This window comes from Podarcis pityusensis, assembly GCF_964106645.2.
Source record: "Podarcis pityusensis genome assembly, chromosome: 1".
NCBI classification, from domain to species: domain Eukaryota; kingdom Metazoa; phylum Chordata; class Lepidosauria; order Squamata; family Lacertidae; genus Podarcis; species Podarcis pityusensis.
In genome coordinates this window covers 29,719,039-29,730,632 of record NC_138028.1, presented here as the reverse complement: position 1 = coordinate 29,730,632, position 11,594 = coordinate 29,719,039, and the positions used below count along the sequence as shown (strand labels likewise).

Below are 11,594 nucleotides of genomic sequence, written 5' to 3'. Positions count from 1 at the left end.
GAGCCACAGAGGTAAGGAAAGTTAGAGTGGCGCGCAAATGTTAAGCCTAAGCACACAGCCCGGGCATTGATGAGCTTTGGACCGAATGCCGCAGCGCCGTGGCGGGAAACCTTTGCCCCACCCCCTCAGTGGTTTTGGACTGCAACTCCCATCAGCCCCAGCCAAGGATGACGGGAGTTGTAGTCCAAAGAACCCAGGCATTAGGGATGAATGCAGGCAGGTGGCGTCTCCCTAACTCGTGGCATCTCCAAGGAGAAACACGCCAAAGAACGTCGACATGGCAGTGGGAGGCCAGTCCGAACCTGTGTCTCTCGAGGCCTTTCCGGGAGCGCTTTACGTGCCTCACAGGCTGAGTTGCAGAGATTAAAATTAAGAGTTACACACCACCGCAGTCCTTCACTTCCGCGGTGAACTTCCTCCCTTTCAGTTAAAGGAAGCTGGATTTCCTCCAAAAATAGAGCGACACTTCTCAGCATAGCTGTCAACTTTTCCCTTTTCTTGAGAGGAATCCTATTCGGAATAAAGGAATTTCCCTTAAAAAAAGGGAAACGTTGACAGCTGTGTTTCCCAGCAGAGATTAGGAAATTCTAGACCCCGCCCTCTCCCCCAGCCCCAACCCTCACTGAGACGCCGTAGATGCGGCTTCAAGTCTTTAAACACTTAATTCCCACGCGAAACGAGGCCTGAGTTGGAAAGAGCCTGTCGAGAGGCCGCTCCCTTTTGTTTCTGGTGGCCGCTCGGCCGCTGGCCAAATCACGGCTTCGCTTCAAATCCTGGATTTCCCACAGGGAGCTGTCACTTTTGCTCCAGGAGGAGGAGGAGGAGGGCGACACCCAGAAGCGAGGCAGGCAACTTATACTCTGTATTCACGTCTATGCACTCTGCCCCAATAACGTGCCTCCCCCTTCTCTCGGTGTTCATGTAAGTTTCCTCCCCTGCCCAGGCTGCGCGTGTCTGTGTGTTACGCTTATAGATCTCCCCCTCTATGGTACTGGGGGAGTAAGGAGCGGCGGCGGGGGGGGGGGACGGAAGGAAGCTCTCCGGCGGCTGCCGGAAGCTGGGAGGCGGCGCGGCTGCCGGCGGCGCTTCTAGTAGCTTCCAGACGCGCGGCGAGAGAGCGAGGGCGACGGGCGCTCGCCAGCCAGCCAGCCAGCCGGGCAGAGGCAGAAGCGGCGAGTCCTTCGGCGAGGCGCTGATGGCCAAGTGGGGAGAGGGAGATCCGCGCTGGATTGTGGAGCAGCGCGCGGATGCCACCAACGTCAACAACTGGCACTGGTGGGCGAGGGGGCAGGGAAGGCGGCGGGGGCTGGGGGGGGCGGAGAAGCGGCTCGTGTTTGGGGGGGCTGCAGCTCTTCCCCTGAGGGCTTTGGGGGAATAAGGGCGCCCGTGCTGCCACACCCACAGCCACCCACACCCCCGCGGTTGCGGGGACGCGTGTCTGCTTCTCTCTCCCTGTCTCTTGCCTCTGACCCCTTCGCACGAGATTCTCCACCGCTTATGCGTGTTCGCGCCGGAGTCACTTCCCTTCGGGTTCGGTGGACCTTACTCTCAAATAAGTGTGGTAAAAGATTACAGGGGCGAGGGGAGATAGAGAAACCTCCCTGGCCTGGTTTAACCTTTAAAAAAAAAAAAAAAAAACCCCACAGCTGGATCTGTAGAAGGGCAGCTAGTGAGAGTTTGGGTGCTTTTTGGCATGGAAAAAGAAATATGATCGCTAGCCACTTCTTTCAGATCAAGCTGCGCAAAAGTGCATGGGAGCTGGGGACTGGTTAAAGCAAACAAAAACGTTGGCAGTCTTTTCTAGGGGCCAGGTGCAGCATCTGGCAAAGCCAGCGAGTGCCTGCTGAATAAAAGTAGTTTGCAACAGGGAGGCAGCCCCTCTACCTGTATCATAATCTGGTGCTGCACAAGCACTCTCCAGAATAGGAAGCGCCTTGTCATTTTTAATAGTGTGTTTGTGCTTACTGTGTTTCTGACATGCAAAGCCGTGCTTTTTGTTTAGCTGGGTTGCTGAGTTTGATTGCTTTTCACACTGATTTGCGGTGTGGTAGTTGTGGAGAAAGTGGGTAGACAGGAAGTGGTGGTATCCAGGGAAACTGTTCCAGGAGCATTTTGAGAATGGGGGAGGATTTCATTCATTGCTTAATCCTTAATACATAAATCCTTAATGTGGAATTGATGATGACAAGATAGGAATCAGTCTTAAATTGAAAAATGGTGACGCAAGTTGTCTTAAGCAAACTAGCAATACTGCCACATACAAATTAATGGATGATTTGACAACAATTTTAATATAAATGGAGCTTCAACACAGAAGCAGTATTCCTGAGTGCAGGACACTGATAGCAAAGAGGGTGGCTGTTGCTATCACATCATGTATGTAAGCTTTTCAGTAGTCACTATTGGAGACAGAGTCCTGGGGAAACCCAGCCAGATGGGCAGGCTATAAATAATAAATTATTATTATTATATGAACTAGAATAATTTTTGTGTGCTGCTGTAAGAAAGTCATTTTTCTGTTCCAATAGAAATGAACCAGAAAAACCTGCAGATGCAGGATGCCTTCATATTGTCACTTGGTCATGTACATCTGCTATTATGTATAGCGTTCTATTTTTTGTTTCTTATTGAAAATCTTTTCATGCGATTGCCACCACACTTACTGACCTGGGCAAGGAGTGAACTATGCACAATATTTTCAAGCAGCTGCTGTGCACATTGTGGCTTGTGTAAATATGGCATTTTGCCAGCAGTGCAAATGGCACCAAGTGTCAATGCCACCAAGTGTCAATGGCACTTTACACCATGATTTATTATGGTATGGACTCTGGTGAACAGCAGCTTAGGGATGCTGGAGACCTCTGATGAAACCCAAGTAGAAGTTGCTAGTGTTTGCTTATTTGCCTCATGTCTGTAATGGCTATCAATCTGGCAAATATGACCAGTGTTTGCTGTTGCTTTCCACCTGCAAATTGTATGTAAATCGATTATGCCACCATCCCCCCACATTTGCATTGTGTTTCCTTTGCATAGAAATGAATGGGGTGGGATAAAGTAACAACAGTGTAATTATAATACGCAAGTTACATAATTTTACCACAGCGCACAGTGAGACAAATAATGTAAGTTTTGGCAGAAGATGAACTGCAGCAGAATGGAGAAAATGCTGCATGCGATAAATACAGGGTGGAACAGAAAAGGGTATCTTCTTCCGTCCCTAGTAGCAACCCACGGCTTTCAGGATTAGTATAAAGAAGTCCAGTCCTACCCTTTTGTGACTATATCTACCAAGTCTATCCTGTTCCTGAGATTTTCAGTCCAATCAGTTTTGCTCCTTATTAAATCCAGGCTCTTCTGCATCTTTAGACAACTAGAAACATGATCACCATGCTCTTAATTTGTGATGAGTGAGCAGCTGCTATTTTTTCAGCTGCAGGAGACTTTAAAGGAGGAAGGATAAATACTGTAGGTTCCCTGCTCTGGGAACTTGCCAGTTAAATTAAACCACAGGGGAGATATGCCCTGTCTCTTTGAGCATCATGGTTAATTCATATCCGAGGAAGGTATGTGTACTTCTCTAGAACCATGGAGAGCTCTCCAGTTAGCAGCAGTTTCTTCTGTCCGCCTGCCCCAACCCTGGGGGGTGCGGAGCCAAAAAGAAAAAACAGTGACATAGGCAGTATGAAGTGAGCCAGCAGCTCATTCTGCAGTGGTGAGCAAGCTGTAGTTTCCAAGGGTATGTAATGCTAATGCAGCAGCACTCAAGCAGTTGTGAAACATATAGCCATCTTCAACTTATGAAGCACTCTTTGTTTTTACATGCAGATTCTACAGAAACATTTTATCTAGATTGGTTTTCAAAGCAGAAGCCTGATGTATTGGAATTTAGTTCTTGTATTTTAAGGAGCAGGAAAGGTTACAAGTTACTTCTCTGCTGGATAGATTTAACAGCTATGCTCTCAGCTGTTTGTGAGTTCACTCCGTCCATCCACCTAGTGGTTCAAGATAATCCTGTGGGTTGGCTAGAACTGTACATCCTGTTCTTTCATTGAAATATAGGAACCTGCTGGGATTGGACTACTAATTAAGTGTGTGTATGATGCCATTCTCATGTTGCCAGATTGTTTTACCAAAAAATATAATTTTTAAATGAAATAAAAAGGTAGGTTCCACAGCAGCAGTGATTTGACCCTGGAATTGTATCTGCGTCTAACTAGACGCAGGCATGGCCAAACTTGGCCCTCCAGCTGTTTTGGAACTACAACTTGCATCATCCCTAGCTAACAGGACCAGTGGTCAGGGATTATGGGAATTGTAGTCCCAAAACAGCTGGAGAGCCAAGTTTGGCCACGCCTGAAATTTACTAGACAGTAGTGAGAGCTTCAACAATATGCTTTGCTTGCACCACAGCTAGGAAGTTAAGAGTTAAGAAGGAAGTTTTGGGGCTGTGTAAGCTCAATATGTGATGACTCTTGTATAACTCAAGCTTGAGCCATCCTATTGTATTAGAAGCATAGGACTGGATAACTCAGTTATACTTTGAAATTAGTGCACTTAGTTATTCATGCACATTAATTAAAGTGGCCTGGATTCAGCCAGCCCTGTGCACCAGCAGAGCACTTGCTAGTGCAGTGAGGCCTTGCCTCCCCCTCCCCTTGCACACACACCCACTCCATTCTGGAGGGTCAGGAGAACCCCCAGAACAGTGCAATGGGGGAAGGAGAGGGGGGATTTCTCTGTCTGGCAAGCAGGAATGCTTGCACTAATGGAACAACCAGAAGAGTGTGACGTTGAATTCCTCCCAATGGATCTAACTCTTATGTTGTCTAGCTGTTCCTGGTTCATAATCCTGCTGAAGTAAAGTAACAGATTCAGAATGGGACTGAGGAAATGGATCAGCCAAGGTTAAATAGGTGGTATGGGTTCTTAGTCATGGTTGGAGCCCTCCTTTATAGATGTATGTAGGACATAATTGGTTAATTGCTGAGTGGTGGGAATTAAGTAAAAAGGTTATTTTGTCGAAGCTATGCCCAACTGCCCTACACCCAACATCATATGACATCAGGTGTGGAGCAGGTAGAAACCTGGCTTAGCCAAAAGGGAGTTTGTTGGCAACTGAAAAGCTCAGTGTGGAGTGCTTCAGATAGACAGCACTTCAGAAGCTCCTTTCAAAGCACTATATTGTGCAGTGCTTTGAAAGGGTTTTAGCAAGCCTCAGCAATTGGCGGGTCATGAGAAACCCCTTTCAAAGTGCTGTCTTGTGAAGTGATATGCAAAGACCCTTGCAAGTAGAAAAGGTAATCTGATGTCAGGTGATCGACAAGTTTGTGGTTCTGCCCACCTGTCAATCTTAGCCCACTAGAGGTGGGAAAGATAACAATCTGACCCACTGGCCAAATACAGTTCACCACCGCTGGTGTAGAGGTATACAGAGTGGTTAGTCAAAACCCTTAGTTACCCTCTTCCATGTGTCCCTAAAAGAAGTCAATTTTGGAAGTGTAACTCTTCAAGATGTATAGCCAAATACCATGTGTTTCCAGGGAATGGGACAAAGGGGGTGTATGCAATGCATTGAAAACTAACTTTGCAACACTGGAGCATTGAAAAGCACCAGCTGTTCATTACTGCCTTTTTACATTTTGAGAATTTTGTTCTTTTCTTAGGACTGAAAGAGATGCATCTAACTGGTCTTCAGAGAAACTGAAAAGTTTGCTTCTGGCTATTAGAGCAGAGAATGCAGAGGGAACTTGTGAAGTGACAGAAGTGAGTAAATTGGATGGAGAAGCCTCAATCAATAACCGCAAAGGAAAGCTGATTTTCTTCTATGAGTGGAATATCAAGCTGGCTTGGACAGGTGAGTTTTCCTGCTTTGTTTTTAGCTACGTAATGTGATCTTGTTGTAGAGTTCTGGAGGTTGAATTGTCAAAAAGCAGAATTTCTACAGTCTTTTCAAATAGTTAGGAAGCAGATAATAACCCCCTTCTCCAAGGGAAGAGAGAAAGGGAATTTAGAGAGTTTTCTAGAATGCCAGAACATGTCAGAAGTTGCTGTTAGAAAGTGAAATTGAGCAATTCATTCAGTATATTGCTTTTCACAGGCACTTCAAATACAGGTGTGAAGTATAAGGGATATGTGGAGATTCCCAATCTGTCGGATGAAAATGATGTTGATGAAATTGAGGTAAGAACACAGTCACAGATTATTTTCTTGATTTCTGCTTCGTTGAAGAGGGATCAGATATCCAAGTAGTCCAATGTTTTATTTCTCTTCAGCTTTTTTTTATTTTTAAGCCCCATAAGTTCATATCTGATTTCTACCATTCAAATCTACAAACAGCTACCGTCTTTAAGTAAAAATAATTTCATGAATGCAGTACAGGGTGGAGGAGTATGTGCAGTGAAAAGAGATTTGTCCTGATGGAACCATATGAATTCCTGCCCCCCCCCCTTTTCTTCTCAGATCAGCGTTAGTCTTGCCAAAGATGAGCCAGACACCAACCTGCTAGCTTTGATGAAGCATGAAGGTGTAAATCAGATCAGCAGTGCTTTGGAAACTTACATTAGCACTCTCAAAACAGGTAAGCACAGAGGTGCAAAAGAATTAGTCAAGTCAGAGCTGTTCTTGTGGAGGACGAAGAAGTTTCAAAATCTGTTAGAAATAGTTTGCTTAGAATAAACTTGTCTATCTTTGTCATACATCTTAACCCCTGTTCACCTGTTCTCCCCTTGTCCTGCAATTACCCTCGTCTGAAGGGGATAGAGGGAATAAGTCTGGCCTTGTCCTCTCCTGCATCCCCTGGCACCATTTCCTTCTGCAGCACCCACCACTCCCCCTAACACCATGTTGGTGGCTGAATGTCTGCAGCAAGGAGCCTATTCTATTTGAGTAGGCTCCCTGCATGATTCATACCCTGATCTTTCAGGCTTTTTAATCTTGTGGAGAGCTTATTTGAGTAGAGCAGGCTCCCCACCGAAGACATGCAGCCCCCAACATGGTGAGGGTGGTGGGCGGGCTGCAGAAATGATGGCAGAAGCAGCCAGAGACCAATGGACTGGTCTCCTTTCCTTGGCATGAGTGGTGGAGAGTGAGTGTGTAGGGCTTTAGTTACATATTGCCTGGATTACTGTAACAAACTGTGTGGGGCTTCCTGTGAAGATTCTTTGGAAGCTTCAGCTAGTACAAAATGCCACTGCTAAAATTCTAACATGTAGCAGGTTTGGGGAGAATGTCAGTCCCATACTGTAGCAGCTACACTGGTTGTCAGGGTGTTTCTGAGTGCAGTTCAAAGTACTGGTTATCACTAAATGGCTTAGGACTTGTGATACCTCAAGGACCTTCTCCATCCCCTGCTTGTCTACCAAAGTAAAACTGGTGAGGCAAGACTCCGTTCAAGGATGTGAAGAATTATCGTTTTCCATCTCAGTGCTGATAGAAATTATTATGGATTATTTGTCTTAAGTAGCACCCAGGAAACTGCCACCACATCACTGTGGGGGGAAAAGCCTTTTGTATTAGTGCATGCCTGCACTAGAGAACTTGGCGTCGTGGTCTGAAAATTATATATACCTGTCCTGAGTTTACCAGTCGAACTTTAGGCTGCATGTCTCTAATTTGTATCATGTAATTATTGTTTAACCCTCTTTCTTGCTCTCAAAAGCATTTGTATAGCTTTCAGTACATCCTCCTGGAGGTCTGAACTGAAAAGTTCCAGTGTTATGAATTTATCAAAGTGTGTGGTAGCTTTCTTATCCCATTTTCCGTGACATCCTGCCTTCCTTTAATGATGCTTTCTTACAGCTATGTTTGTTATGAAATGTGGTTTGCATTTCTTTCTAGATGCTTTGCATGGAATAATGAGATTTTAATACCTTTCAGAGTTTACCCAAGGCATGATCTTACCCACAGTGAATGGTGAACAATCAGAGCTCCCACCTCAGCCTGTACGCAAAGCAGAGGAACGGAAGGTAAGAGCCCAAGATTCCAGGTGTATTTTATAGGGTAACATTTCCTTGCTCTGATGGAATGAAGAATAAGGCACAGGGCTACTTTACACTCCTAGTGGCAGCAGACTTAGTGGTGTGGCATATGAGGTAGCTCTGGGCACTAAGTTTTGATAGGAATGTGAATATTCTGTGGCATACAATTGGACCAAAATTCTTGAGGGAGTATAACAAAAACAGATTGCAGTATATTGAAGATTGGGGACTACTGGAGTCCAGTGAGGAAGAAAAGTGGCTGAAGGTTGGTGCCTTGCTCTTGCAGCAGCTGCAGGGAATGAGCCATCTTATTAGCAGGGTTCTGGATTAATTATTTTGCTCCAAATCTCCCCCCGCCCCTAGCAAAGTGAGGCAAGTGGTCTAGGGAGAGAGTATTTTCTGTGGTGGCACCCCACTTATGGAATGCTTTCCCAGCAGAGGCTTGCCTGGCATCTACGTTGTGGACCTTTAGCTACCAGGTGAAGATATTTTTATTTTCCCATGTCTTTTAACTCACAGCTGGAGCGGGATTCAACTACTAGCTCTGCTAGTGGGAGCCTGCCCAAGGATTTCTGCTAGTGCAGCAAGGCTTGAGGGTCTTGGGAGCACCATAGTGTTACACTGCATTCCTCAGTGCTGTTTACATGTATACAATCCCCCCCGCCCCCGCTTGCTTGCTTTTTATGCTGGTTTTATATTGATTGCATCTGGCTTTTAGGTTGTGCTTGTACTGATTTTTTATTGCATATAGTTTCTATTGTTTTCACAATTTTTAGATTGTATTTTGAGTGCTGTTCTTTTTTTAACAAAGTTTGTAAATCAACTAACAAAATAAACTATCAGTTAAAATATGTTTTTCGTTGTAACTTATTCTATTTTTAGACCACTGAACCAGTTGCTGGCAATGCACTTAAATCCAAATCGGTAGGAGTCAAGATTCCTACTTGCAAGATAAACTTGAAGGACGTTTTCTTAACATCTCCAGATGAACTGTATAGAGTGTTTATCACACAAGAGGTAAGTTGCAGGTCTATCTACAGGTCCTTTTCTGTCGAGAAGTCCTTGTATGCTTCTTAGATTAGATTTGGTTATAAATATCTCTACTGGTTGCTTAGACTAACGTCCTCCCCATGTTTCTCCTATTAGCTCGCACACAGAGGGTGTTGTCGTTGGTACTCTGCAGCAGAAGCAACCTCTAGGCCTCCTCTAGGAAATATTTCAGGGATTATGGGTCACTTTGTTTCTTCTCAGTCTGGAAGGGTTATATGTTCTTTCAGCAGGAGACGTACTTCCAAACAAGCTCCCACAGAGATGAGCATTTGCTTCTGCTTATTTGGAAATGAAGTGGCAGCCAAGAGGTGCTACTTTCATCCTTGAAAGTGCCCCCGTCCCCAGTGGGAGATGGTACTGGAATCAGGACTCAGATTCCAGAGTGCTGGAATCAAGCATCTATTTCTGTTGTTTCAGTAGATTGGGTGGAAGTCATGGTCATTTTAATGCAACGGGTCCCCTTGCTACTTGACTCACGGATCATGATTTTTTTTTCTGCAGATGGTCCAGGCTTTTACTCACTCACCTGCCTTTTTGGAGGCTGACAAAGGAGGAAAATTCCAGCTGCTAGATGGTAGTGTCACTGGAGAGTTCACTGAACTAGTAAGTACTGCTGACAATACATTTTCTGTTGCTCAGTAGCTGGGACGTGCCTTCTTTTTAGCTCATGATCTGTTTCTTTTGTAATGCTCTGAACACTTATGTTGTGAACTGCCCTGTGATCTTTGGATGAAGGCTGTTGTACAGATAATAATAATAGTAATAATAATGTCTGTACTACCTCGCCAAGTCTAAAATTGGATAGACTCTTTTGTGTTGCTGATGGTTTAGCTGGAAATACACATCCTTTTCAAAAAAAAAACAAATGGATAATATTGGCCAAGTTCAGACATAACAAACTCAGTTTGATTAGGCAGGCACAAGCATTGCACCTTTATGCTCCTTCCTCCTTCCCCTTTGCACTGTCAGAATGAAAATGATGTTTTCCTGGTTTAGATGTAACAGGTAATCAGTTTAAGAAATCCTGGAGGTTATTCACTACAGAGCAGGAGGGGAGGGGAGGAGACAGTGTACGCACAGCAACCTTCATCCTTCTAAACTATGGTTCAGAGAAGAAATGTTATGAAGGCAAGCTTGGTGAACTGTAGCTAAACTTAGATCATTTTGATCTCAATAAATCTTTCTACAATAGGAGTTGGTATTTTGAGGAAAGGGCTGGTTTTGTGATGTTTTTATTGCTGCTGTTGGTGTTCTTAATGGATCTTTTAAACACTATTTTATTTATATTTCATTATATTTAAATGATTGTCTTTATTGTGTTTTTAGCTATTTGTGTTTTATCTGCATAAGCTGCCTTGAGTCCTGGACTGGGAAAGGAAGAGGAGGAAGTAGACAGACAGACAGACAGACAGACAGACAGACAGACAGATAGAACCTCCTTTCTTTGCACAGTGCAGTTCTGATAACAGTTGCTCTGTTGCGCTTGTTAATTATAGAAAAAAGAGATGTAGTTGCACATTCCTCATTAAGCATTACATGTATTTAGACCCTGAGTTACTCTCAAATAATATTGACACTCCCCCAGCTTTTTTCAGTATAATCTCTGTCACTCTCTTGGTATTCAAAGGAAAATATACCTGGTAGATAACTAGGCTTCCCTTCCTTTCCAGGTTCCTGAGAAGCAGATTGCAATGAAGTGGAGATTTAAAACATGGCCAGAGGGTAAGTTATTCTACTTCATATAACAAAGTAGAAAACTACTTATGTTTCAGCTATACTCTGACTATGTTGTACTAGCAGTGGTACCCATTATTAAATTGTAAGATGCTTGAAAGCACAAGCATTTCTCAGTTGGTTACTAGCCTTGGCCTTGGTTGTGCTATGTTTTTGCTTGGCTTGTACGGCAACTGGTGCATTGGCTGTACTTATTACTGGGAACCTGCCCTATCATACAGGATATGACATATTTAAAGGGTAGATTGGTTAAGAGTTGAGTGTTTCCCAGCTATTGCGATATTGGGAAAAAGAACAGATTTTTTTCTCTTAACCATATCAGGAAAGAAGCAGATAGTTTGTCTGGCTGTGTTTTTCCAGGTTGTGTCACACTGCTGAACGTTGGGGTTTTTCTTTGGCTCTTTTAGGACACTTTGCAACCATCACTTTGACGTTCATTGACAAAGCTGGTGAAACAGAAATCCGCCTGGAAGGAAGGGGCATCCCAGCCAACGAAGAAGAGAGAACAAGGGAGGGCTGGCAACGATACTATTTTGAGGGCATAAAACAGACGTTTGGTTATGGAGCCCGATTGTTTTAACACTGGCTACTGCGGAGAGTCTCTACCCAAAGATTCTGCCGTGTGAACTGATTTGCTTCTTGTCTGTCCCTTTCTTATCCTTTGTTTCACTGTTGTGATAAGCAGGATGGCCGGATGGCCTTGAAGGCCACTGAGCAGCACAGATTCCAACTTGTCACTGCTCATCCATGTCTCCTGCTGCAGGGGATTCAAAAGGTGGATTCTCATAAATGTATATACACCCGTATTGCTAAATAAACATAACTTAAAGAAGA

At 44.3% G+C, this 11,594-nt stretch overlaps 1 protein-coding gene across 1 annotated transcript; it reads left to right on the top strand.

Annotated features, from left to right (window-relative positions):
* The first annotated feature begins 1,049 nt into the window (after window positions 1–1,049).
* AHSA1 (activator of HSP90 ATPase activity 1) lies at window positions 1,050–11,594 on the top strand. Its single transcript, XM_080979106.1, has 9 exons — window positions 1,050–1,275; window positions 5,664–5,854; window positions 6,098–6,180; window positions 6,460–6,577; window positions 7,876–7,964; window positions 8,859–8,993; window positions 9,528–9,629; window positions 10,697–10,748; window positions 11,168–11,594. Exons 1-9 carry the CDS (start codon window positions 1,196–1,198, stop codon window positions 11,338–11,340), a joined length of 1,023 nt encoding a protein of 340 aa, XP_080835232.1. The 5' UTR covers window positions 1,050–1,195; the 3' UTR covers window positions 11,341–11,594.